The sequence below is a fragment of the Arachis hypogaea genome, chromosome 1, assembly GCF_003086295.3.
Source record: "Arachis hypogaea cultivar Tifrunner chromosome 1, arahy.Tifrunner.gnm2.J5K5, whole genome shotgun sequence".
Classification (NCBI taxonomy): Eukaryota; Viridiplantae; Streptophyta; class Magnoliopsida; order Fabales; family Fabaceae; genus Arachis; species Arachis hypogaea.
The window spans coordinates 101357746-101382603 of NC_092036.1; the positions used below are offsets into that span (position 1 = coordinate 101357746).

General features: G+C 32.0%; 2 protein-coding genes and 1 long non-coding RNA gene across 3 annotated transcripts; all 3 read right to left on the bottom strand.

Moving 5' to 3' along the window:
• Positions 1-7357: 7357 nt before the first annotated feature.
• On the bottom strand, positions 7358-9381 carry LOC140183999 (uncharacterized). Its single transcript, XR_011880644.1, has 2 exons — positions 9119-9381; positions 7358-7742 (listed from the first exon to the last, which is right to left on the bottom strand). It is a non-coding gene; the product is annotated as an uncharacterized lncRNA (long non-coding RNA).
• Positions 9382-17820: 8439 nt separating this feature from the next.
• LOC112703676 (exopolygalacturonase) lies at positions 17821-19925 on the bottom strand. Its single transcript, XM_025755234.3, has 5 exons — positions 19564-19925; positions 19147-19473; positions 18767-19056; positions 18444-18669; positions 17821-18360 (listed from the first exon to the last, which is right to left on the bottom strand). Exons 1-5 carry the CDS (start codon positions 19774-19776, stop codon positions 18139-18141), a joined length of 1278 nt encoding a protein of 425 aa, XP_025611019.1. The 5' UTR covers positions 19777-19925; the 3' UTR covers positions 17821-18138.
• A 1211-nt stretch (positions 19926-21136) lies between these two features.
• Positions 21137-24097, bottom strand: LOC112703666 (exopolygalacturonase). The gene is made up of 5 exons (XM_025755222.2): positions 22882-24097; positions 22470-22796; positions 22098-22387; positions 21771-21996; positions 21137-21690 (listed from the first exon to the last, which is right to left on the bottom strand). The coding sequence occupies exons 1-5, from the start codon at positions 23092-23094 to the stop codon at positions 21463-21465; spliced, it is 1284 nt and encodes a 427-aa protein (XP_025611007.1). The 5' UTR covers positions 23095-24097; the 3' UTR covers positions 21137-21462.
• Positions 24098-24858: the final 761 nt, after the last annotated feature.

Sequence of the window (24858 nt, forward strand, 5' to 3'; positions counted from 1 at the left end):
TTCTCATCTCCTCTTTTTCTCCTTCACAGTAAAATCGAAGAGCAAAGTTGCCGCCTCTCCCCAATAGCTGTCCACCTCAACCATCAACTCCTCCTCCAAACTGCTCTGACCAGGTTAGTTTTATGCAAATGTTATTTAATTTACTGATTCCTTTCATCCTTTCTGTTGTGCCGTAATCTTTAATTTGGATTTGTTCGTGACCTAGCATTGTACTCAAAACCTCTTTGCTTGATTTGTAATTATTTTTGTTAATGGTGTGTAGTAGCAGCATTGAAGTTAAAGCAGTTGTTTGCCTAGTGTGAATTTGTTCGTGACCTAACATAACCCATTTATTCCAGCTTTATGATTAATGAGTTTATGATGTTTACTTCGTTTTAAATGCCACTGATTGGATGATTACTCAATTTATTAGCCTAACAACATCTATTTGTTGATTTCATTGTGGATTATACTATTTTTTTCCCATTTTTTCGTGTCTGCGACTACTATTGTTCCATATCTGCACAGAGCTCTCATTAGCCTAACTCAATTGGACCTTATATCGTATGATTGAATATGTAGTACAAATTTGCAAGCAAACTATTATTAGTTACCTTGGTTTATTCTATTACAATGCACTTGTAAAAATTTTCATGGATAAAGCTGATTCGGTTCTAGACCTTATTAAGGTTTCTCATAGTTTGAAAATCATAGTCTGATAAAGCAATTGCTGCTTTTTTATGTAAAAATGGCCTAACTAAATTTATTTATATATATTTTTATAAAAAATAAGTGGTACTTGATAGAGTGCTTAATCAAATTTAAAGAAGAGGAGGAATCAGTATAACTGAGTGTGATTCATTTCCTAGACATAAGATTTGCAGTGTTTATTTTGAATGTGTAACTCTGGAAAATAGGAAAACGTTCTTTTACAACAAGCTTGTTTTTAAAAGCAAAGGGGAAAATGTAGATTTTCTATATCTTTAAAATCTTTTATGCGAGTGTTTACTTCTAAGACATAAGGATAAAATGTTATTTGCTAATCTAGAAGTGTGTATAAGGTTGTAAATTGTAATTCTTCCTGAGTAAGAATATGTACTAGTTAATATATGCTTTACGCATGCAAGTGTGGACCCACTTAGACTTGAGAACATAATTTGCTATGAAGGCAGAATAAAAAGAAGGATTTTGCATCTAGCAATGCAAATTTGGTATTTTACCTTTTCACAATTGACATATAAACCAAGATTCCCAGTTCATGGGTAATATTTGCTATATGGCAATTGAAGTTTCTAATGATATAAACAGTAGGAGAATCATACTCTCACAAAATTTGAATATATTCTTAACAAATAAACTTGTTTTTCATTATTTGGAAAAGAGTGTATATTAACCCTCTTTCATATATGTACAAATTTTACATTGAAATGTTTAATCTATCTATTTTTCTCTTAATCTTGTTGAAACAAATATATCATTTTAAAGAGTAAGATTATTTTATGACATGATTAGGAATTTAAAATATACGAAAGAAAATGAAATGGGATATAGTAATTTGCGCAGGATCAAATGCTTTAAATTTGGGAAAGGAATTACATGAAGATACTAAAACCCCATTGCAAATAGAGTTAAAGAACCCAAATTGTTTATGTGCTTCATGTTCTTCTCAATTTAAATCCAAATAGGTTATGTACTTCTCATCTCCTCTTTTTTCTCCTTCTTTTTTGCCTTTTGGAAGAGTTTGATGTGCTTAAAGTACCTGACAAAGTTACTTCCAGTATATGAAATGAGAGAGAAAAATCAATTTTATCATTTTTGTTATGTTTCTATTGTATTTCCTATTTGGAGAAGTAAATATAGTTACATATTTTTTTATTCCAGTTTCTTATTCTTGTTTTTGGTTCTAAGAAGATATAGCACATTTTGCATGAAGAAGTGTCAGATTTATTTGAATGTTTATGCATTTTTATTTCGCGAGATCTGCTCTGTGGATTTCGTTATAGAAATAATCTGGGCTTTTCTCTCTTCACTTCGATTTGGTTATTTGTTTTGATGTATAGATGCGTATATGTTTTCATGCCTTATTTGTTTAATTTCGTTTGTGATGTGCTTCTTATGAATTGGTTTTGGTCAGATTGGTTATTTAGGTTTTGCATTCTTATACATCTTTTGATTCTGAATTCTGGGTTGCTCTGTTTACCTAATTTATTTCTGTTTGATGTGAGAATGTGTGAATTGTTTGTCTTATTAATTAAACTAGGAAGTATTGTAGTTCCTACAATACCAGAATTTAAATGAGACTTCCACTGTGAGAATAATAAGTATCTGCGTCTCCTTAGCTTTTTGTGTATTAAAACATTATATTGTAGCTTATGTTTTGAAGTTTGCCTTCTATGGCATAGGCCAAAATAATAGTATTCTGATGCAAAAATAATAATGAGATGTACTGATTTAAAATTCAATCTTGCTCCACAATTATCAATAATCATCAATGCATGATCAGTTTGCAAATCAAAAAATGCTAGCCATAACTTTCCATGCATAGATATTTGCCTTCTAGTGCTGGTGTTGCTTAAGTTCTGTCTTGGTTAAGGTGTGAGAATTTTGCATTCAGGACCTGCAAGATGTCTTGGGTGGATATTGAGATTTGTATAAAAGTGTGTGAGGTATAGTCAGGTTCGGTCAAAACTCACCTTATTTTACCTATTTCTATCCTTAGTGGCTGCCAAGAAAGATGAGATGATACCAAAAATACTTGCAAATTAAAGGAATGAGGGATAAGTCTAAACTCCATTAACTATAATTTTGAAATATTTGATAAATTCATACAGCACTACAGCAGCAGTTTTGTGATAGTACACAGGATGAATTCGGTTTATATTATACTCTCTTTAAATATTAGACTTTTAGTTGTAGCTCAAATATAATTATTATTATTGTTATATCACATTTATCTATTGATGCATTAATAGTTGAAATGAAGAATATGGCAGCAACCCTTTCGTTAATTCAAGCCTTTTGTAGAAATTATGAATTAGTTAAGGAGTATATTTTTTTAATTAATTAAAACATGGTCGGTTGATCTCATTCTTATCTTCCACTCCAAATCTAACACAAATCAAACAATTTTTATGTAATACTCTCTGCAAATAAATGCTATATTATATCATACTCGCTTTATATACATACTCTGTTATGATAAACTTCAATATATATGATTAGATAAACTTCAATATATATGATTAGATCTAGATAGTGATAACTGTCTTTTGGTTTCAGTATCTTGATCTTGTTTTTTGTCCTAAGATATAGCAGATTTTGCATAAAGTATTGTTAGATTTCTTTAAATGTTTATGTAATTTTTGATGTAATGATTTTGCTAGGAAGAAATGGAGCGGTCTGAAATTATTAAGCGATGCGTGTCTTTTTATGAAGATATGAGATCTAACCATGAAGACTTGATGTTGTTCTTTGTGCTTACGCTGTTTGTTTACTTTAGAGATAGAACTAGTGGCCAATTATCGTTAGGAGGAAGAATGAATAGTAGAGTTAGACGTGAGGCTTTAGAGCGTATCGTTGGTGAGGGTGATAGGAATTGTATCTGGGAGTTGAGAATGAACACAAATGCCTTTGCTAATTTGTGTGAGTTGCTCCAAGTTCAAGGAGGACTTACTGAGGATGGTCATGTAAGCCTGCCGGAGCAGGTTGCGACTTTCTTAATTATCTTAGCGCATCACAAAAAAAATCGTAGTCTGCAGGTTAGATTTTGTAGGTCTGGCGAGACAGTTAGTAAGTATTTTAATAAAGTTTTGAAGGCTGTGATACGGATTCAAAGCATTTTGTTTGCCAATGCTACACCAGTTGAAGAGGATTGTGGTGACCCCACATGGAGAAGGTTTAAGGTAGAGCTTATTCGATGTTGTGTATGTTTGGGTATTTTCTGAAGGATTCTATATCTGAGTATCATAACTTTCTATGGATGATAGGGTTGCTTGGGAGCATTAGATGGCACTTATATAGAGGTGACAGTCCCCGAGTCAGAGAAGGCAAGATACCGAACAAGGAAGGGTAAAATCTGCACCAATGTCTTAGGTGTGTGTAACCGAGAGATGGGTTTTGTCTATGTACTCAGTGGATGGGAGGGATCGGCGTCTGATTCACGAATACTTCGAGATGCAATAACTCGTCGTAATAGTCTTAAGATACCCCACGGTAATGATGCCATCTTTGGAGTTAAGCTTATAAAATTACCTTGAGTTCACGATAGCCTATGTCTTACCTTGTTTACATTACTTGTCTATAGGTAATTACTATTTAGTTGATGCTGGTTACACCAATGGTCCGGGGTTTCTCGCACCATATAGAGGCACTCGTTATCATGTAAGAGAGTGGGCCCAAGGAGCACGTGCTCCGCGCAATTACCAAGAATATTTTAATAGGGTGCATTCTTCTGCAAGGAATATCATTGAGCGATGCTTTGGTTTGCTGAAAAAGAGGTGGTCTATCTTAAGAAGCCCTAGCTTTTACCCTCTAAAGACACAATCTCAGATAATTATTGCCTGTTGTTTGCTGCAAAATTTCATTCGAAAGAGTATGGAGATGGATCCGGAGGAGGAAGGTAGCATATTGGATGAATTTATGCCTGATGGAGACGAAGAACATGATGGAATGATTGATGTGGTTGAAAACACGAATGAGTGGACTAACTGGCGTGACAACATAGCAACTGAGATGTATGAAGAGTGGTGTGCAAATCGTATGGAGTAGTAAGAGTAGTGTAAAACAAACCCTGTAAGGGATTGAGTATTGTTGTAATGGCCACATTTTAATTTGTATGACTTGTTTAGACGGGAAAAATAGTAATAGCTAATATTCATTTGTAATGGCAACTTCTTGTTTGTGATACTGCTTGCTGTTTTATTATCATATGTAATGGCAACTACCTGTTTTAGTATTTTTACTATTTTGTTATTTTTTGCTGTTTCATTTGTAATGGCAATGACCTGTTTTAGAATTTTCAATATTTGTGTAATTTTTTGCTGTTTCATTCATAATGGCAACTACCTCTTTCATGTTAAGTTATTTTAATTAAGATAATTTATGCACAGTTTGGATTATGATAATTTTGGTAGGTGAATATGGAGAACAAGCGTATTTGGAGTGATGAAGAGACTAACGCTTTTGTTGGCTTCATGGAGGAGTTTGTCGTAGACGGTCAGAGGGCTGATTGTGGGCAGTTTAAACCCGGAACATTCGAGAAACTGGCTCTGAAGATGTTGGAGGCCTTCCCCGGTTGTACACTGACCGCGAAGCACTGCAAGAATAAGCACAAGCGGTTGAAGGAGAAGTACCAGTACGCCGCTGACATGCTTGCTTGTAGCTGATTTGGCTGGAACCATGACAAACAATGTGTGGAGGTTGACAGCAAAGATGTCCTTGATGCATGGATGAAGGTGAGTGTCATTCATATCTTTATTTAGTCTGAGCCACTTTGTCCTTCTTGAACAAGTCTAGTAAAATAATTCTGTAATAATTCAATCTATGATCAAGCTTTATGCTAGTATTCTTCTGATATAGAGAACTTTAGACTTGGCTTATTTTGTTAACATTGATAATACATCATTTGTGATTTCCATCATTTGGAATATCATTCTTTTATATTTGTATTGTGACTAATACAATTTCACAAACTCTAATTACAATAAGATCTGGAGTCAATGGATTGAATTAACCGAGGAATGAATTTGCGTGACAACATAGGCAGAATTATTTCACTTTTGCATAATGTACTCATATAGTAGTTAAAATTTGATGCAATCTATGACTTGAATAAGTTTGTTGGTAATTTGTTGTTTCACTATTTATTTGGACACTTGTTCACAGGCAGAATTGTCCTCACTATGATTCACTCTCCTCACTTTTTGAAAGAGTCTACTTGCATGCTTTTTTTGGAGTTTTTTTAATTGAATTTGAAAAGGGTAAAAAAAGATAAGAGAGAAATGGGTTCAGCTTCAAAGGCAGGGAATAGTAGCTTTGATTACTTGTATTAGGTGTTATTCATGGGTGACTCTGGTGTTGGCAAGAGCAGCCTCCTTCTCTTCTTGCTTTCACACTAAGCAATGGAACATGCTCCATAATATATACAAGCCTTAGCTATTCATGTATTTCATGTCTTTTGAATATTAACTTCATAAAAAATTTGTTAAATGCGGTTTATTTTTTCACAGGCACATCCGACCAAGTTCTACAGTCCTGGCAAACCATTTCTTCTTTTTCACCGGCTGGAGGGTATATTTGGCAGGGATAGAGCCACAGGAGCAGCAGCAGTTAGTGGTTTTGATGCGGAGGAACAGGTTAACGAAGAGACAGAAGACACTGTAGTTGGATTTGATGAGTCTGATATGTCTCCATATCCAGACAACGGCGGAGGGCCAGCAATGCAAGGACAAGCATCACAATCTGAAGCAGGTGCGAGTGCAGGAAGCACAAGGCGATATGGGAGGAAGAGAAAACAACTTGACGTACTGGAGAGGATGGCCGACCATATTCAGCAATCTTCAGCTGACCAAAGGAAGAATGCCCAACTGATAGCTGATGCCATTGTTGGTGTGAACGAGAAGTGGAAGGTTGGCTAGAAGCTCACACAGCTTGGGTTCGGTGATGACAAGGTGGTGAGGGCAATTTTGAAGTTTGCTGAAAGTCCTAACGTGTATGCTCACTTCTGGGGCTTGTCAGATTCACAGATGATTGGCCTTGTTCGCTCTATTATGTGAAGTTCACTGTTGGTTAAGGGTATTAGGTTTGGGCTAGGGTATTAAGTTTTTCACTGTAGGGTTTTAGGTCTTTGGGAGATGGTTATGTTTAAGATGATATAACGTAGAAACTTATATTTGGTATGCAAACTCACCTTATTTTGGACAAACCTTACTATTTTGCTCTGTTCAGAATAGGTTTAGGTTCTTTGTACAGTTTTATTGGTATTGCAGTGTGTCCTTTATTTTGGTGGTTTGAGCAGGAATTGTTTACTAAGTACAATATTTATAGTTATGATCATGTTAATGATAATTATCTTAGTTTCTGGTCAGCAACTATCCCATTCTTATAATTTGTGGTTCTCAGTAATGCAGTTCTTCTTCTAGTCTTTGTTTTTGTTAATTTTCTTTAAGCCACAATTATATCTACTTAATTTCACACTTATCGCTTTCAACAACTTATGTATTTAACATTCATAGCATGTGTCTCAATTATTACAGGATCACAACACCAACAACAAGCCTTTTCAATTCTTTATGGAAGAAAAAAACTTATTTCTCATTAACTCTTTAAATATTGCTTTAAGATGAGAATGTCATCATCTCTGTTATTCAAGAAGTAGTGGTAACATAAGATAAATAATAATTTATTTACATAGAATGGTAGTTTCTTGTTAAGCTTATTACATAAAAATTTATCCACTTTCAAAACATCAACAAATGCAGCACATGAGACAATATGTCACAATCGTTCTGAGTTGGTGCCTCTTTGCAAACTGTGCCACTCACTCTCACTCTCAGCCACATTGCAAGCCCCCCATCTTTTTTCTCATTGCACTATTAGACCCATACTTTCTTCTTTCTTCTTGTGTTCTAACTTCTAATGCCACTCATCGTCGCACCATTCTGCCATAGCAATTTTTCTATTTCTTTCTCCCGTTATGTTGCCAGTGCCATACAAACCACTTGTGGATCTTCTTCTTGTCGAAGCCATTGTTAACCAGGCTATACCTTAAACAATCAGCAAAAATCATTTAGCATGTTAACAACAAATAGTAACACAACACAAGAATGGATCCACTAATCGAAATAAATTGCACCAACGAATCTAATCAAAACAATTTTTCCAATTCAATATATCTTATTGCAATTTGCAAGAATGGGAAAGACCACTTCTGCCTACATCCACCCTTCAATTCCTCCTAGAATCGCTAACGGAGAACAGAAAGCCCAAATGGTAAATTAATACAAAAACATTAAAGCTAAAGTATTAAGAAGAAGCACAAAAAATGCAACAAAACCAACAAAGAATTACAAGCCTAATTAACAAATAATGCTAAAGTCCATGCTTTTATAATGTACATAATGACAGTACTAGTAGTAACTTTTCAAACCATGCTTGTTAATAAACAATAAAACAACATGTGTGTTTAATAGAACCAATTATTTGATAGTAAATAGCTATCAGGAACAGTTTTGAGGATGAAGAGGAAGGAAATGTGATCAAGACTGAATGCTTGTCAATTCATTTAATGAAAAATTCTGTTTGTTACAATAAGAGCAGTACATAGACTTTGTGAATTGTAATAATGCTCTGTGGATAGATAAACTGTGCCTCCAAAACAAGGGAGAAACACACTAGGTGGTAACCATTAACATAAAAGCACTAGTGTATTAGAAACTGCAACTCTTGACAGCAAAAATTCAATAAACAATTATGAAAATCAGATTGAGAAGTAAAGAAGGAAATAACAAACTTCACTAACTAGTAATTCAGGCAAGATACAATTAACAAACAAACTAACTAATGTCTAATCTTTTGTATTTAAAATCAAATATTGGTGCCTCTAGCTTTTCCAATAAATTTCCATATAACAGTGAGTACTAATTTCGATAACAAAAGAGGGTTACAACAGGAACATAATTATGATAAATATCTCTCAAATCATCTTTTTTGATTTTCTATACAGTAATCGTCAAAAATAAATTTTAAAAAACAACAATCATAGATTTATAAATCTGCAATTAACAAGCACAAGTAAGCTAAAAAAAATTTATGATACACAAACAATGGAATCAGCAATCAGCAATCACACATTCACAAATCTTTAAAAAAGATGATACACAATTCATAAATCTGCAAATGAGGGCAAATAAGAATTCGGATATAACAACTTCAGAAATCTTCAACATTTGAAGCACAAATCATCAATTTTAAGCAAATCAGGGCAAATGTCAATTCATCCAACGAGGGATTTAAACGTTCTCATCAACATGCCGACAAATCAGAAGGTGAGGGTTTCACAAATCAGAAAATGGGGGAATGAAAAATCTCTCCTGAACTTCACAGAATTAACAAGTAAATAACTTAAATTGAAAGAACATACCAGCTCCGTTGACAGAGAAACAGTGGAGTCCAGACGCACAGCTCCAAGACGGTGGTGACGCAGACCCACCGGCGTGGATACACCAGCAGCGTCAGAATCCGAGGGTGGCAACTGGGGCCACGAAGATGAACCAAGGAGAACTAGAGAGGCGCCGCCGTGGTTTCCACCATTAGAGGTGCTACTTGCGGCGGGTCAGGCTCCAGGAGTTCACGGCAGAAGAGAGGAGAAACGGTAAAGAAGAGGAAAAAAGGGGTTAGGGTTGGATGCTGATGAAAATGAAGTTTGGGGTTAGGGTTCTTAATTTAAATTAAGGACATTTTAGTAATTTTAAATATTTTGTCTCCAATTTTTATTTCGAACCAAACAAGATACTGAGACATAAATTAGTCTTGTACACTTTCACACCAAACACAATACTAATACTTATTTCTGTCTCTGTCTCTTGGTCTCTGTCTCTCTGTCTCTGTCTCTTGGTCTCTGTCTCGCAAACAAACGCTACCATAAGGACGGCGATACGTAACGTTCACTGGAGACCGAAAGGAAGGTTTTCCCATGAGGACGGCGATGCGTAACGCTCATGGAGGAGACGTTAGCTGAGATAAGGACGGCGGTACGAAATGCTTATCTCAAGACCAGTATCAGGAACCGGGCAACAAACCGACACATGAGCTCATAACCTGTATAAGATCAGACATGAATCATACTTGTTTGCGCATACTTGTTGTGATTATGTTTTCATGATTGTGTGTGCTTGTGATTGAATTCTATGTTCTGTAATTGCTCTCTGATTTGTGTTTGTCTTGCATTGTTTGTGCCTATGATTGATTCTGTTTTGTGATTGAGTTTTTATGGTGATTCGTGTTGGATTGGACCATAGGCTGAGTTGATTTAATTTAGACCAGAGACCGAATTGATTTGATTTGGATCAAAGACCGTGATTAGAAGGACCAGCGGTAAGCTTTGGTTAAAATGGTTTCTTAGCAAGCGGTGAAATATATGAAATGTCATTTTGTCTGAAATTTTTATAAGGAAAAATATGAGTTTCAAATTTGGATAATGAACTTAACTCCTAACTTCGACCCTACTAAGAACTCTCCAGTTCTTACCCCTTATCTCCATCGTACCCCTTTCAACTACAGGTGCGAAAGCTTATTGCGAAGCTGCGAGAGCACAGAGGAATATGTTTACAAGTTGAGTTGTTAAATTTATTTTCCCTTCGCCTTGCTAGTTAGAGTTTTATTCAGAGGGTAGGTTCTGTAATTGTTTTTGTATATAATACTACAATGTATTATCAATATTAAGTATGTGAATATGTGGTTGTTTGTTCTTGTTAGAGAAGTTATAAGTTTTAGTAAAACTATCGATAGATTTACGCGTAAAGGCTCACTATTAAATAAATAATAAAAGTTATTAAGTTAGTAACGCCTTACTTTTGGTATGATCATGAGGTGCTAAAAATTAGGGTGTTACAATTGTCATCTTCTTTTTTTTATTCGTCTTTTTTTATCTTCTCAATTTTTTTCTTGTTTTACTCTTTTAATAAGAATAAAAATAGAAAAAATAAACAAAGAAGAAGAAGAAACACATAATGGAACAAAATTACTTGGAAGAAGATGAACTTACATTCATTCAACTAAAAGAAAGAAAGAAATAAGGAAAAAAAGAAAAAGAAAAAAATATAGCATTAGAGGAAATATTTTTCTGTATTTGCAGTAAATTTGGGTATACACGAAGATATTTGGGTATAACACGAAGATATTTGAGTGTATTGTTTAAGAATTTTCGGTGAATGTATGCTAATAAGTTCTGCATAATTCAAAACTCTTATTCTTCCTCCTCCTCATTTTCTACTGCTTCTTCTTCTTTTTTCATTATCATCATCATCTTCTTCTTTTTTTCTTATTCATCTTTTTCTTTTTGTTTTACATTCTCAAATTTCTTCTTGTTTTATTCTCTTAACAAGAATACAAACAAAAAAAAATCAAACAAAGAAGAAAAAAACACATAATGCTACAAAATTACTTGAAAGATGATGAACTTACATTCATTCAACTAAAAGTAAGAAAGAAATAAGGAAAAGAAGAAGAAGAAAAAAAAAATGCAGCATTAGAGGAAATATTTTTCTATATTTGTAACAAATTTAGGTGTAACACGAAGATATTTAAGTGTATTATTTAAAAATTTTCGGTGTATGTGTGCTGATAAGATCTGCATAATTCAAAACTATTCCTATTCCTCCTCCTCATCTTCTGCTGCTGCTTCTTCTTCATCTTCTTATTTCATATTCTCATAATTCTTCTTGGGAGGAAAAAATCAAATAAAGAATAAAAAAATACATAATGTTGCAAAATCAATAGAAAGAGGAGGAGGAAAAAAATGCATCAAAAACTAATAACAGTAATAAAAAAAACGACAATGAAGATGAAACACGCGAAGAAAAATGAGGAGAAACGCAAAAAAGAAGGAAAAGAAGAAGAAATAGGAGGAGGAGGATGAGAAAAAATGCGGGATACAAAGAGGAACGTGATTTTCACGCGCGTGTTATGAAAATAGATTTTGTTAGATTTAGGTTAACTTGTATGAAAAAAAAAATTTGTATGGATAACAATATTCTTATTTATATACCTAAACTACTAAGATATTGATACTAAACAAATTTAGAAAATATTTCTAAATTAAAAAATCTATTCTTTCTTAACATAGTTGCTAATTAATAAACCATGGTAGCACAAATAGTAATAACTATAAGTCTATTTTGTTTAATATTGCAACTAGGAGATCTCAAAAATTGAATAAAATATTTAGATTTTTGTCAAGATATTTCTTTTTTGAAATGTTGTAAAATATCTAGAACTTCAAACTGAAATTTTGTAAAAATTTTGTAAATGATGCACACTAACGTATGATTGATCAAAACTTATAAATTTGACTTTAAAAAATATTTGATTCTCATTACATGTAAATTCTAAAATGTTATTTTTATAAGCGTTTATACTTTTACATAAATATTTCTAATTGTTATTGTAAAATTTTTTATGTTAAATAAGTATTTTTTTATCTCTTCAAACAACACTAGTTTATACTCTTTTTTATTATTAAAAAATTATTATAGAATATAATACTTATAAATTAAATTAAATTAGTATCTTCTATAATAAGAAATAAATATGGATTTATTTTATTTAAATTATTTTTTTAAATAGTATATTTTTAAAAATAATTTATAATTTGTTTAAAAAATACATAGAAAACATATATAAAATTAAATTTGAGATAAATAGATCAAAATTTTAAAAAATTAAAATTTATTAGTTTAAAAATAATCATCATTGTTGTGTAGGTTTTTCACCATCAATGCATATTTCATATTTGTTAGAAGTATATGCACCACGAAAATCACAAGTCCAAAGATAATCTTTTCCATTTGTAAAGATATTTTTTATTAATAATTGGATTTAAAGTCTAAAGAAAAGCAAATTAAAAATAACCATTTTTAAAAATAAGATGCCAATATAATCATATGGAGATAGAGATACAAAAAAATAAATTAAATAACATTACATAATAGTTAATAGTTAAAAGATAAAGTATGACTATAATTAGTCATTCTATTCGCATAAAAATTTACTTTTCGAAATTAATATTATATTCTTTAGTTGACCTCTTTTTAATTGCTAAAATAAGAGTTTGAGAAGAATGCAAATCAATATCATGAAGAATAAATGTTACTATAGCAATTGAGTCCATCTCCACAACTACATAATTATACCTAAAGTTTACAGCGAGATTCACATCTATTAAAAGTTTTCAAAGTTCTGCCAAAGTAATCGAGGTAAAAACTAAGTTTGTATTAAAATCGGCTAAAAACTTTCTATCCATGTCTATAATAATCCCTCTGCAAGTTACTTTTTTATTATGTAGAATCAAATCGTTTGTGTTTAGCTTAACAAAAGAAGATTTTTTGAATGTCATTTACTGAGCCTCTCAACATATATAATGACCAACTATTTTTTTAACTCGATCCAATTTAGTTTGAGCATGTTAAATTTTTTTTGCTAGATGGACAGTAGTAAAGAGAGCAATCTTTTCCTCTTAAATAATATCATCAACATCAAAATAAATTTATTCTCTTGATACCATAAAAAATTCATCATAGTAATAAAAAGAAGGGCTAAAAAATTTCAAAACAATCCCTAAAATAATTTTAAAATTACAAAATAATCCCTTCAAATATTTTAAATATTTTTCAAATATTAACGACTTATAATATATTTATTAATTAGAATAATAAAATATTATTAAAAAATATTAATAAAAAATACAAAAATATATATATTAAAAAATAATTTTATTTTGTTAATACTAAAATATCATAAAAAATAATACTATTTAATTATTAATTTACCTATATTAAAGTGATATAAGAATTATAATAATAATAACAACTAAAGCTAAGAGACTATTGTATTATATATAAAAATTATTATTTATATATCTAAACTTTTAAGATATTGATACTAAATAAATTTAGAAAAAAAATTTTAAATTAAAAATCTATTTTTCTTAACATAATTGCTAATAAGTAACCATAGTAGCACAAATATAATAACTATAAGCCTATTTTATTCAATATTGCAATTAGGAGATGTCAAAAATTGAACAAATATTTAGATTTGTTAAGATATTTTTTTAAAAAATATTGTAAAGTATCTAGAACTTTAAGTTAAAATTTTATAAATGATCCACACTAATTGTATAGTTGACTAAAACTTGTAAATTTGACTTCAGAAAAAATTTGATTCTCATTGCATATAAATTTTAAAGTGTTGCCTTTATATGTGTTTGTAGTTTTGCATAAATATTTTCAATTGTTACTATGAAAATTTTTATGTTAAATAAGTGTTCTTCTATTTTTTCAAACAACACTAATTTATACTCTTTTTTTCATTAAAAAATATCATAGAATATAATACTTACAAATTAAATCAAATGAGTATTTTTTATAATAAAAAATAAATATAAATTTATTTTATTTAAATTATTTTTTTAAATAATATATTTTTAAAATTAATTTATAATTTGTTTTAAAAATACATAAAATATATATAATTAAATTTGAGATAAATACACCAATTTTTTTTTAAAAAATTATTAATTTAAAAATAATCATCATTGTTGTGTAGGTTTTTCACAATCAATGCATATTTGTTAGAAGTATATGCACTACAAAAATCACAAGTCCAAAAATAATTTTTTTCATTTGTAAAGATTTATTTTAATAACTGGTTTTAAAATTTAAAGAAAAATAAACTAAAAAATAACAATTTTTAAAAATGACATGTGAAATAATCAACATGAAAATGAAAAGAGATATAAGAAAGTAAATTAAATAACATTACATGATAGCCAAAAAATAAATTATGATTATAATTAGTCATTCTATTTATATAAGAGTTTGTTTCTTGAAACTGATCGATATCATATTCTCTAGTTAATTAGTCTGTTACACATCTCCCTAACTGGTAAAATAAGAGTTCGAAAAAAATGCAAATTAATATCATCATGAAGAATAAGCCTTATTATAGCAATTGATTCCACCTCTACAACCATATAATTATACCCCAAACATAGAGCATAATTCATACCTATTAAAATTCTTCAAAATTTTGTTAAAGTAACTGAGGTAAAAGTTAAGTTTGTATTAAAATTAGCTAAAAATTTTCTATCCATGTCTATAATAATTTTTTTACAAGTTATTTTTTTATTATGTAAAACCAAACCGTTTGTGTTTAACTTAACAAAAGAAGGTTTTAGAGATGTTATTTAATCTGTCTCTTAATTATATAATGACTAACTACTTTTTTAACTCGATCCATTTCAGTTTGAACATGTTAAAAGTTCTTTGTTAGATAGACAGTAAAAAAAAGCAATCTTCTCCTCGTCAATAATATCATCAACATTAAAAAATAAATTTATTCTGTCAATACCATAAAAACTTTGTCATAATAATAATAAAAAGAAAAAGCAAAATTACTCTTAATAAAAAAATTTGATAGATAAATTATCTAAAAATCAAGTCAAAAAAAAATTTACTAAAAATTAAACTATTACTAATGCTCATTCACGTATCTCACACCACCTTACAATCAGAGAATACATAAAACAAAAATTTAAGAAAGAATAAATTACTAATTATGTCCCCAAATTTATAAAATGCTGAAGAGGGTCCTTTTCTGTTAAACGGAGCTTGGTGATGTGGCAGATAGAATTCTAACGTGACATCTGTTAAGGGTTTCAATCCCGTTTTTCCTTTATATGGAATTGAAAGAAAACATTTCCCCCAATTCACCAGAAAAATAAACCCTAACCACTATCATGCATGGTGGAAACAGAGGCATGTCCAATAACAATCGAAGAATACAGTCAATGAAAAATAGTAGCTCTGAAGGGCTCGAAGAACATGGGAGCAAGCCCTATGACAGGACATGCTTCTGCCGTCTTCAGGTGGTGGCGTTGAAGTCGAAGACGAGGAGAAACCAGGGAGAAACGGGTGAATTGAGGGAAAGCGTTCTCTCTCAATTCTATATAAAGGAGAAATAGAATTGAGAGAGACTGAAAGACTGAGACGGAGAGACAGAGATAAAAATTAAAACAAGAAAAAAATTCTAATTTAATTTGTACAAAAAGTAAAATTGGAATTAATTAATTGAAATGAGGATATTTTAGATATAAAATGCTATTAAATTTTCAGTCTTTGTCTCTAAAAGTTTCAGTCCTATGTGTCATCACTTTTTGGAGGTACTGAAATATTGAAATTTTAAGGATAGAGACAGAAATTTTAGTACCAGTCTCCGAACCAACAAACATGATATTAAATATCAGTCTATTAGTCTCTATTCCATTATCTCAAAACAAACATTACCTAATGGTCATATATGCAAGTTAATAACAGTGACTCAAATTAGAGAAAAATTATATTATTTAATAGAAATAAATATTTAAAATTATTTTGTATATTTTAAAATCTAAAAAACTAAGTGTTCAAATTTAAAAATTTAAAAAATTAATTTAGATAAATATTCATAAATTTATCTAATTTAGTCTTACTAAATATTAAAAAAATATTGGTCATGTAACAATATAATACTCTCAGAATTAGTATATCGAACAATGAGTATCTAACATTTGATATGATGGTTTTATTATTTGGTGGATCTTTGTTCTTATTCTTTTGTTCGGCAGATATAATCAAGTTTCACCAAACATTAAATTTCAAGTTTTACTATTGAATAAGTATATGGAATCAAAAGGTTATCGGCCAAAAACTAAACAAAATCACGTTAATTTAAATTAATAATTAATTTTAAATTTTTTAAATTTAAAATTAAAAAAATTTAAAATTAATTAAGTAAACCTAATTAAAACCTATAAAAGTCTTTCTCTTCTCTTTCACATTAATCTACCCACCTTCACACACACAAACCTCTCTCTCTCACCAATGCTGTTGAAAGTACCGCCACGTCTAGGCCTGATCTCATCTGGCTCTCCCATAAATTCTCGTTGAGATGCCTTAACTTTTTCGGCGAAAGTGTCTCAGTCCATCTGATGCCGCTCCATGAACAGAGTGCTAAGCCTCTTGGCATTTGGTCTGATAGTTCTTTTGTGACCCATATACCTCCTTCGACCGGCAAGAATTTTGGCCATGTTGTCATTGTTGTTAGTGACAAATACATTGCTTTCATCGCACACAATGTAGTCAATAGCAGTAAGGCGGATTTTTTTTTTTTAAATGAAGTAAGACTTTGTTGATGTTGAATAAAACAAAGGATACAAAATTAAACAATTTTATTTTCTGCAAATTATACGATTATAGAATTATAAAAAAAACATTCATTTAATATGAAAAAAATATCCTAATACTTAACAAAAAAAATATCCAATTATATTTTAGTAAAAATAATTAAATATCTATAAAATTAAAAAAATATGAAATTTTTAAAGAAATAGAGACATTCATATTTGTAATACAAAAAAATTTAAAAAATATATAAAATAACATCCATTTAGTATGAAAAAGAAACATTCTGATAATTAGCAGAAGAAATATCTATATATATTAATTTGTAGAAATTTTGGATTCACCCAAACGTATTTGGCTGATTTTTTGCTAATATCCTTTTAGTTTCCTAACATTGCTCTTTACTATTTGGTCATATTTAATTTGCTTATTTTCGGTTCAACGAATAGAATAAAAAATTAACTTTTTCTGAAAATTAAATTAAAATCTCTTCACATGACACATACTCAACAAGATTATTTTGCATTTTTGCTCAACTTCATGAGAAAAATAACTCAACCATTATTATTGTAAAATTAGACAAAATAGTATATTTTAGGATAAATAATGACTAATAGAAATTAAACTATCTTTTCTTAAATTGTTGTGTGTATATATATTTTAGTCACCAATAATATAGTTTAATATGCACAAATTAAATTAAATCCATAAATATCTTGTGAACAGTGAATAGATACAAGGAAGTCGTTGAAATTGCCAATGAGTAATAGCTCAAATGGCATAGTCTTTCTATACTCAATTAAGAGGTTTTGGGTTTATTGATTTTATAAACCATGATATTTAGTTGTGCCAAGTGATTTCTGCTACGCACACAAATCACATTAGAAGGACAATAATAAGAATATGAGGGAAAATTAAAGCTACCTCGTATTTAATTGATATCTAAAAAAGAAAAAACAAATAATACATCACATTGCCAATAATTATATTGGTAGCGATGAAGTAAGGAGAGGATAGAATTGGCCTAGCTAATAATGGTATGAACCAAAGCATTTTAATGAAGAGGGTTCAAATTGGATTAATTGGAGAACTGGGATTGGAACCACTACTCTTGAAAACACATTCAAGAACGTAACTAACCATTTTCCCCACCAATCCAAATTATAAAATCAAAAAGTCTAGAGAAATAAGAAATGGATTGTGATGATATTAATTTGTGCCCCTAAACGCAAGCTGGTGGGACTTGCAAACCGCCGAAATACAGTGGATTAATGTTAACACATCTAGACATGGTTGGAAGGAATCCAAGCTTGAGATCAATGTTGCCAAGTATGACACCTTTGCATGGGAACAATTTGCTGCACCTTAAGTCCACTGCAACTGGACTAATCGTGGTTCCCCTTATATTATTGAATTGAATATTGTTAAGCTTCACAAGTGATGGCTGCGTGCACATACAAATGTGAATTAATTATTTGAATTTTCATGTAATAATTAAGCAATGCAATAATATAATATAATTATTACCTTCTTTTTGCAGTTTGGAAAGCATTCATACTCTTGGTCAATGATGATGGGGTTTTTAACATTTACCATGTCGATGTTTGTGAAGAATATATCCGAGGCTGAACCTGGGAATCTATCTGGCCAAGTTTTGATTCTGACACCATTGGTTGTTCCAAGCAATGTGGCGTTTATGAGGCGAATACCTTTCACTTCTAACTCGTCTGCATACTTTCCAAGGCTACCGATGCTGTTCATGTTCATGTTCATGTATGTGTTTATATAGATAGAGATTGAATAATTAAGAAGAAGAATAATATATATAAGAGAAGAGCATACATGCATACCTAACACCATGTCCTGGGCCACACCTGAGTCTGTTCATGGTAACATTGACAGAACCTTGGATTATAGAGACACAGTCATCACCAGTTGCAATGGTGTTTCTAGACATGATGACATTGATGGAGTGGCTAACATGGATGCCATCAGTGTTGGGGCTAGTTTCTGGTGCTGTAAGCTTAAGCCTTCGCAACCTTATGTTTCCACAGTTAGTCACAAATATGTGAAACCCTTTTGGATTCACAGACCTAATCCCCTGTATAATCGCATCGTTGACCCGGCTGAAGAATAGACTCTACATGCATGCATGCATACAACAATTAATTAATTAATTAAACTCGATTAATCAATGAGTTTAATTTGAGCAAGTTGGTTAATATCTTACGCTAGGATTTCTGACGCATGCAGAACCGTCTCTCTTAGATTCACAATTCTCGGTGTATTTCCATGAATCCTTACCCTGCCCATCAAAGGTACCTTGACCAATGAGTCTTAAGCCGTTAAGGTTCTGGAAAAGGAGCCACTCATCGTTTTCAAACTCGGAAATATCGGTAGGGGCCAAAATAGTTCCATCAACTTGAACTGTTACGGGATGTGGGGTCATGCATGGCCCTGAAAAGAACATTGAGGAAACCAAGAATCTACCCTCTGGAACATACACCCTACTCTGCACTGTTGATTTGCATGTTGCTTGCCATGCATCCATGAATGCCTTTTACATGCATCATCATACAGTAATAATGTTAAGATACGTGCACACAAAAAATCAGTCACTAAATCAGCATCATTTTTGGTTTCGTACCTGGGTAGAGTCGAATTCACCGTCGGGTTGGGCTCCGAAATCGAGCACATTGTTAACCTTCTCGCCGGGAAAAAGGGTATCTCGTGCTACATTCCTTCCCTTGTAGATATCTGGGCCACTATGTGGCCGTGCTCTTGGCTTAGCAACCGCATAAGAGGCCAATGCAAAGCAAATAATAGTAATAAAAAGAGTATTTTGCTTTGCAATGCCCATTCTGCCCTCACTCAAATTTATGTATTCCTCCTCAGGGCCCTAACTCAATTCAACTTTCCCAGATCCAAATCTTTCAACTTCAAGCCTCCGTATTGGGAGGCTATAGCTAACTAGTAAGGTAGGGGGGAGGGTGGAAATTATCCCTCCTTCTCTGCTTCTTCTATTTAATTTACTACCTACTATGTTTTTTCCCTCTAAAAAACAAATGGTTCATCTAAATCAACGCAGATTTTTGTGTTGGATTGTTGGTTTTTTTTTTTAATTGGTTTAGCCAATTTAAGGATAGATTCTTTATGTCCATTGAGACCTTACACTATAACAAATTGACAACCGCTCTTCTAAAAATATGTGTTTCCAAATTTAAATAACCAATAGATTAGTATACAGACTATATAGTATGGTGGTTATAACTTATAAGTTACAATACACTGAACTGAATTATTGGATCCAGTTTATTGTAATTTTTTTTTTTAAAATAGTGAAACTTTAGCTCCACAACCTGTTTTTTTTTTTTCTCCAAAATATGATAAAAAGTAAAAAATTGGCTAATTTAATTGAATGTAATAAATCCAATGTCATTAGAGACAAAGTGATAAGAAGCATTAGAGAGGCGCCATAAGATTGTTATGAAAGTAAATTTCAAGTTTTACTATTTGGTCATATTTAATTTGCTTATTTTCGGTTCAACGAATAGAATAAAAAATTAACTTTTTCTGAAAATTAAATTAAAATCTCTTCACATGACACATTCTCATTACTCAAACAATATTATTTTGCATTTTCGCTCAACTTCATGAGAAAAATTACTCAACCATTATTATTGTAAAATTAGACAAAATAGTATATTTTAGGATAAATAATGACTAATAGACGCTAACTTTTCTTAAATTAATGTGATATATATATCACAGAAAGGACTTCAAGTCTTCAAGCCATCAAGCAAATGAGTTATAACTCAAATGACATAGTCTCCTCATACGCAATTAAGAGGTTGCGATTTCGAATCTCCTACTTTTAATAAAAAAAAAGTCTTCGAGCCATCAATATTATAGTTTAATATGCACAAATTAAATTAAATCCATAAATATATTGTGAACGGTGAATAGATACAAGGAATGTCATTGAAATTTAAGTCCTGGCCTAAATATTACATTATTTCACTATTTCTAATTTGTCTTCACTGTTTATTGATTTTATAAACCATGATATTAAGTTGTGCCAAGTTATTATTTCTGTTACGCACACAAATCAAATTAGAAGGACAATAATAAGAATATGAGGGAAATTATATTGGTAGCGATGAAGTAAGGGGAGGATAGAGAATTGGCCTAGCTAATTAATAATAGTATGAACCAAAGCATTTCAATGAAGAGGGTTCAAAATTGGATTAATTAGAGAACTGGGATTGGAACCACTACTACTCTTGAAAACACATTATTCAAGAACATAACTAACCATTTTCCCCACCAATCCAAATTACAAAATAAAAAATAATCTAGGACCAGCACTTTTATGAAATCTGGTAAGCACTTAACCAGTAAAAAAAATGAGTAATCCCATACCATTAAAAATATTAATGATAACTAATTGATGATTACAAATAACAAAATTTGCTGGCTCCTAGGACTCCTCCCAAAAAAGAATTTGCTGTTGCTAAAAGAATTGTGTTGATATTAATTTGTGCCCCTAAACGCAAGCTGGTGGGATTTGCAAACCGCCGAAATAAATTGGATTAATGTTAAAACATCTTGACACGGTTGGAATTGGAAGGAATCCAAGCTTGAGATCAATGTTGCGAAGTACGACACCGTTGCATGGGAACAATTTGCTGCACCGTAAGTCCACTGCAACTGGACTAATCGTGGTTCCCCTTATATTGTTGAATTGAATATTGTTAAGCTTCACAAGGGATGGCTGAGTGCACAAATGTGAATTAATTAATTGAGTTTTCATGTAATAATTAAGCAATGCAAGAATATATATATAATTATTACCTTCTTTTGGCAGTTTGGAAAGCATTCATACTCTTGGTCAATGATGATGGGGTTTTTAACATTTACCATGTCGATGTTTGTGAAAAATATATCCGAGGCTGAACCTGGGAATCTATCTGGCCAAGTTTTGATTCTGAGACCATTGGTTGTTCCAATCAATGTGGCGTTTATGAGGCGAATACCTTTCACTTCTAACTCATCTGCATACTTTCCAAGGCTACCGATGCTGTTCATGTTCATGTTCATGTATGTGTTTATATAGATAGAGATTGAATAAATAATTAAGAAGAAGAAGAATATATATAAGAGAAGAGAATACATGCATACCTAACACCATGTCCAGGGCCACACGTGAGTCTGTTCATGGTAATATTGACAGAACCTTGGATTATAGAGACACAGTCATCACCAGTTGCAATGGTGTTTCTAGACATGATGACATTGTTGGAGTGGCTAACATGAATGCCATCAGTGTTGGGGCTGAATTCAGGTGCTGTCAGCTTAAGCTTTCGCAACCTTATGTTTCCACAGTTAGTCACAAATATGTGAAACCCTTTTGGATTCACAGACCTAATCCCCTGTATAATCGCATCGTTCACTCGGCTGAAGAAAAGACTCTGCATGCATGCATTCATACAACAATTAACCTCAATTAATCAATCACTTTAATTTGAATTAACAAGTTGGTTTATAGCTTACGCTAGGATTTCTGACGCATCGAAAACCGTCTCTTTTAGATTCACATTTCTCGGTGATCTGCCATGAATCCGTACCCTGCCCATCAAAGGTACCTTGACCAATGAGTCTTAAGCCGTTAAGGTTCTGGAAAATAATCCACTCATCGTTGTCAAACACAGAAAGATCGGTAGGGGCCAGTATAATTCCATCAACTTTAACTGTTACGGGATGTGGAGTCATGCATGGCCCTGAGAAGAACACTGGGGAAACCAAGAATCTACCCTCTGGAACATATACCCTACTTTGCACTGTTGAGTTGCATGTTGCTTGCCATGCTTCCATGAATGCCTTTCACATACATCATCATACAGTAATGTTACGTACACATAAAAAATCAGTCACTACTAAATCAGCCTAGTTTTTGGTTTTCTACCTGGGTAGAGTCGAATTCGCCGTCGGGCTGGGCTCCGAAATCGAGCACATTGTTAACCTTCTCGCCGGGAAGAAGGATATCTCGTGCTACATTCCTGCCCCTGTAGACGTCTGGACCACTATATGGCCGTGCTCTTGGCCTAGCAACCGCATAAGAGGCCAATGCAAAGCAAATAATAGTAATAAAAAGAGTATTTTGCTTTGCAATGCCCATTCTGCCCTCACTCAAATTTATATATTCCTCCCCAGGGCCCTAACTCAATTCCACTTTCCGAAATCCAAATCTTTCAACTTCAACCCTCCCTATTGGGAGGCTATAGCTAACTAGTAAGGAAGGGGGAGGGTGAAATTATCCCTCCTCTGCTTCTTCTATTTAATTTACTACCTACTATGCTTTTTCCCTCTAAAGAAAAAATGGTTCATCTAAATCAACGCAGATTTTTGTGTTGGATTGTTGGTTTTTTTTTTCAAATTGGTTTAGCCAATTTAAGGATAGATTCTTTATGTCCATTAAGACCTGACACTATAACAAATTAACAACCGCCGCTCTTCTAAAAATATGTGTCTCCAAATTTAAATAACCAATAGATTAGTATACAGACTATATAGTATGGTGGTTATAAGTTACAATACACTGAACTGAATTATTGGTTTATAGTAATAGAGAGGCGCCATAAGATTGTTATGAAAGCAAATAAAGTTGCATGGTTTATAGTAATAATTTATGTATTTACATATATAACTAGCTGGAGTCAAAGAAAGCCTAGATGAGTTTTCAGTTTTATATAGTCAACACTTAAAGCTGCAGGAGACCTTAATTTGTTTTGGTCTTCCGCAGGATTGGTACAAAAGAAGAGCTAATATTACTCAATTCTAAAAAAAGAGTGCTAAACTGCTAATTAATGATTACTCCTTTTATGATAATAATGTTTACCCAAGCAAGCCACTCTGGCGGAGCTCTGTTCCATTATTTGCTGTTATAAATCTTGAAGCAGCTTCATTGCACTTGATGTATATCTTCTACTTTTATCTGGATAACCTTAGCAGCCAAATAAGTTGGATAGAATTTGTATTGGCAGAGATTTTTACACTCTGAAGTGCTCCCAGCAGAACTCATTTGAGAGACATGCAACTCTTCTTGTCTCGTACTAGTCTTGGTAATAAGACTCTGAATAGTCTTCATCATTTTTTTTCTCTTAATTGTTCTTTGTGTGTACAAACTCTAAGAGAAAGGCTATGTATTATTATAGGGCCACACATTGGGCACTGCAGCTTCATTCCCAACTTGTGAGTGAGAACAGATTTTATTGGATTAGTTAAATTAGTGGAGAATGAATCATAATAAAAAGGTTGGTCAAATCTTTGAGGTCGGTTAATTGTGAGGGGTCGTGAGCTTTTGTGATTATTGTTACCATTTTTATTTGTCAAGATCAACGTGATTATGGAATTAAAATGCAATATATTCTGTGCTAAATTTAAGGTTTACATGATGAACACAACCACATTTTTAGTTGATGAATCAATGCCTCATGTGTTATTGAGTATGGAATTATATTCCGATCCTCCCTTGTACACGTTTCAGATATGATCCTCGCTCTATGGGTCAAGGTCTATCTAAGGGAGTACCAACTTATTAAATTATTCTTGCATAAACATAATTTTAATACGTCATTTTTTTTGAAGTAAAAAAATAAGTATAAGATAGAGAGAGGGAGTGAGGGTTAGTTGTTTTGGTTGACCAATTTGAATGATGACATTATGTAACAGTAACAGAAGATTTATCTAGAAAAACAGCATCGGATAGTGTCAACAAGTGTTACCAATTAATTAAGCTTGTGAAATAAGTTTGCATTGAGATCTCTCCATGATTCGATCCTCAATGTCAAATTATTCTTTCCAATCCATTGGTCGGCGACCAGATGCTGGCCTGGGTATCATTTTAAAATAAACTACCATAATATCGAATAAGAAAAAGAAA

Excerpts from the sequence above, each read along its gene's own strand:
- LOC112703666 (XM_025755222.2), bottom strand. The coding sequence starts at position 23,094 with ATGGGCATTGCAAAGCAAAATACTCTTTTTATTACTATTATTTGCTTT. Across the intron at positions 22,797-22,881 it reads GCGAATTCGACTCTACCCAG|GCATTCATGGAAGCATGGCA; the intron begins GTAGAAAACCAA and ends TGTATGTGAAAG. Across the intron at positions 22,388-22,469 it reads GATGCGTCAGAAATCCTAGC|AGTCTTTTCTTCAGCCGAGT; the intron begins GTAAGCTATAAA and ends GCATGCATGCAG.
- LOC112703676 (XM_025755234.3), bottom strand. The coding sequence starts at position 19,776 with ATGGGCATTGCAAAGCAAAATACTCTTTTTATTACTATTATTTGCTTT. Across the intron at positions 19,057-19,146 it reads CATGCGTCAGAAATCCTAGC|AGTCTATTCTTCAGCCGGGT; the intron begins GTAAGATATTAA and ends GCATGCATGTAG. Across the intron at positions 18,670-18,766 it reads GGCCCAGGACATGGTGTTAG|CATCGGTAGCCTTGGAAAGT; the intron begins GTATGCATGTAT and ends GAACATGAACAG.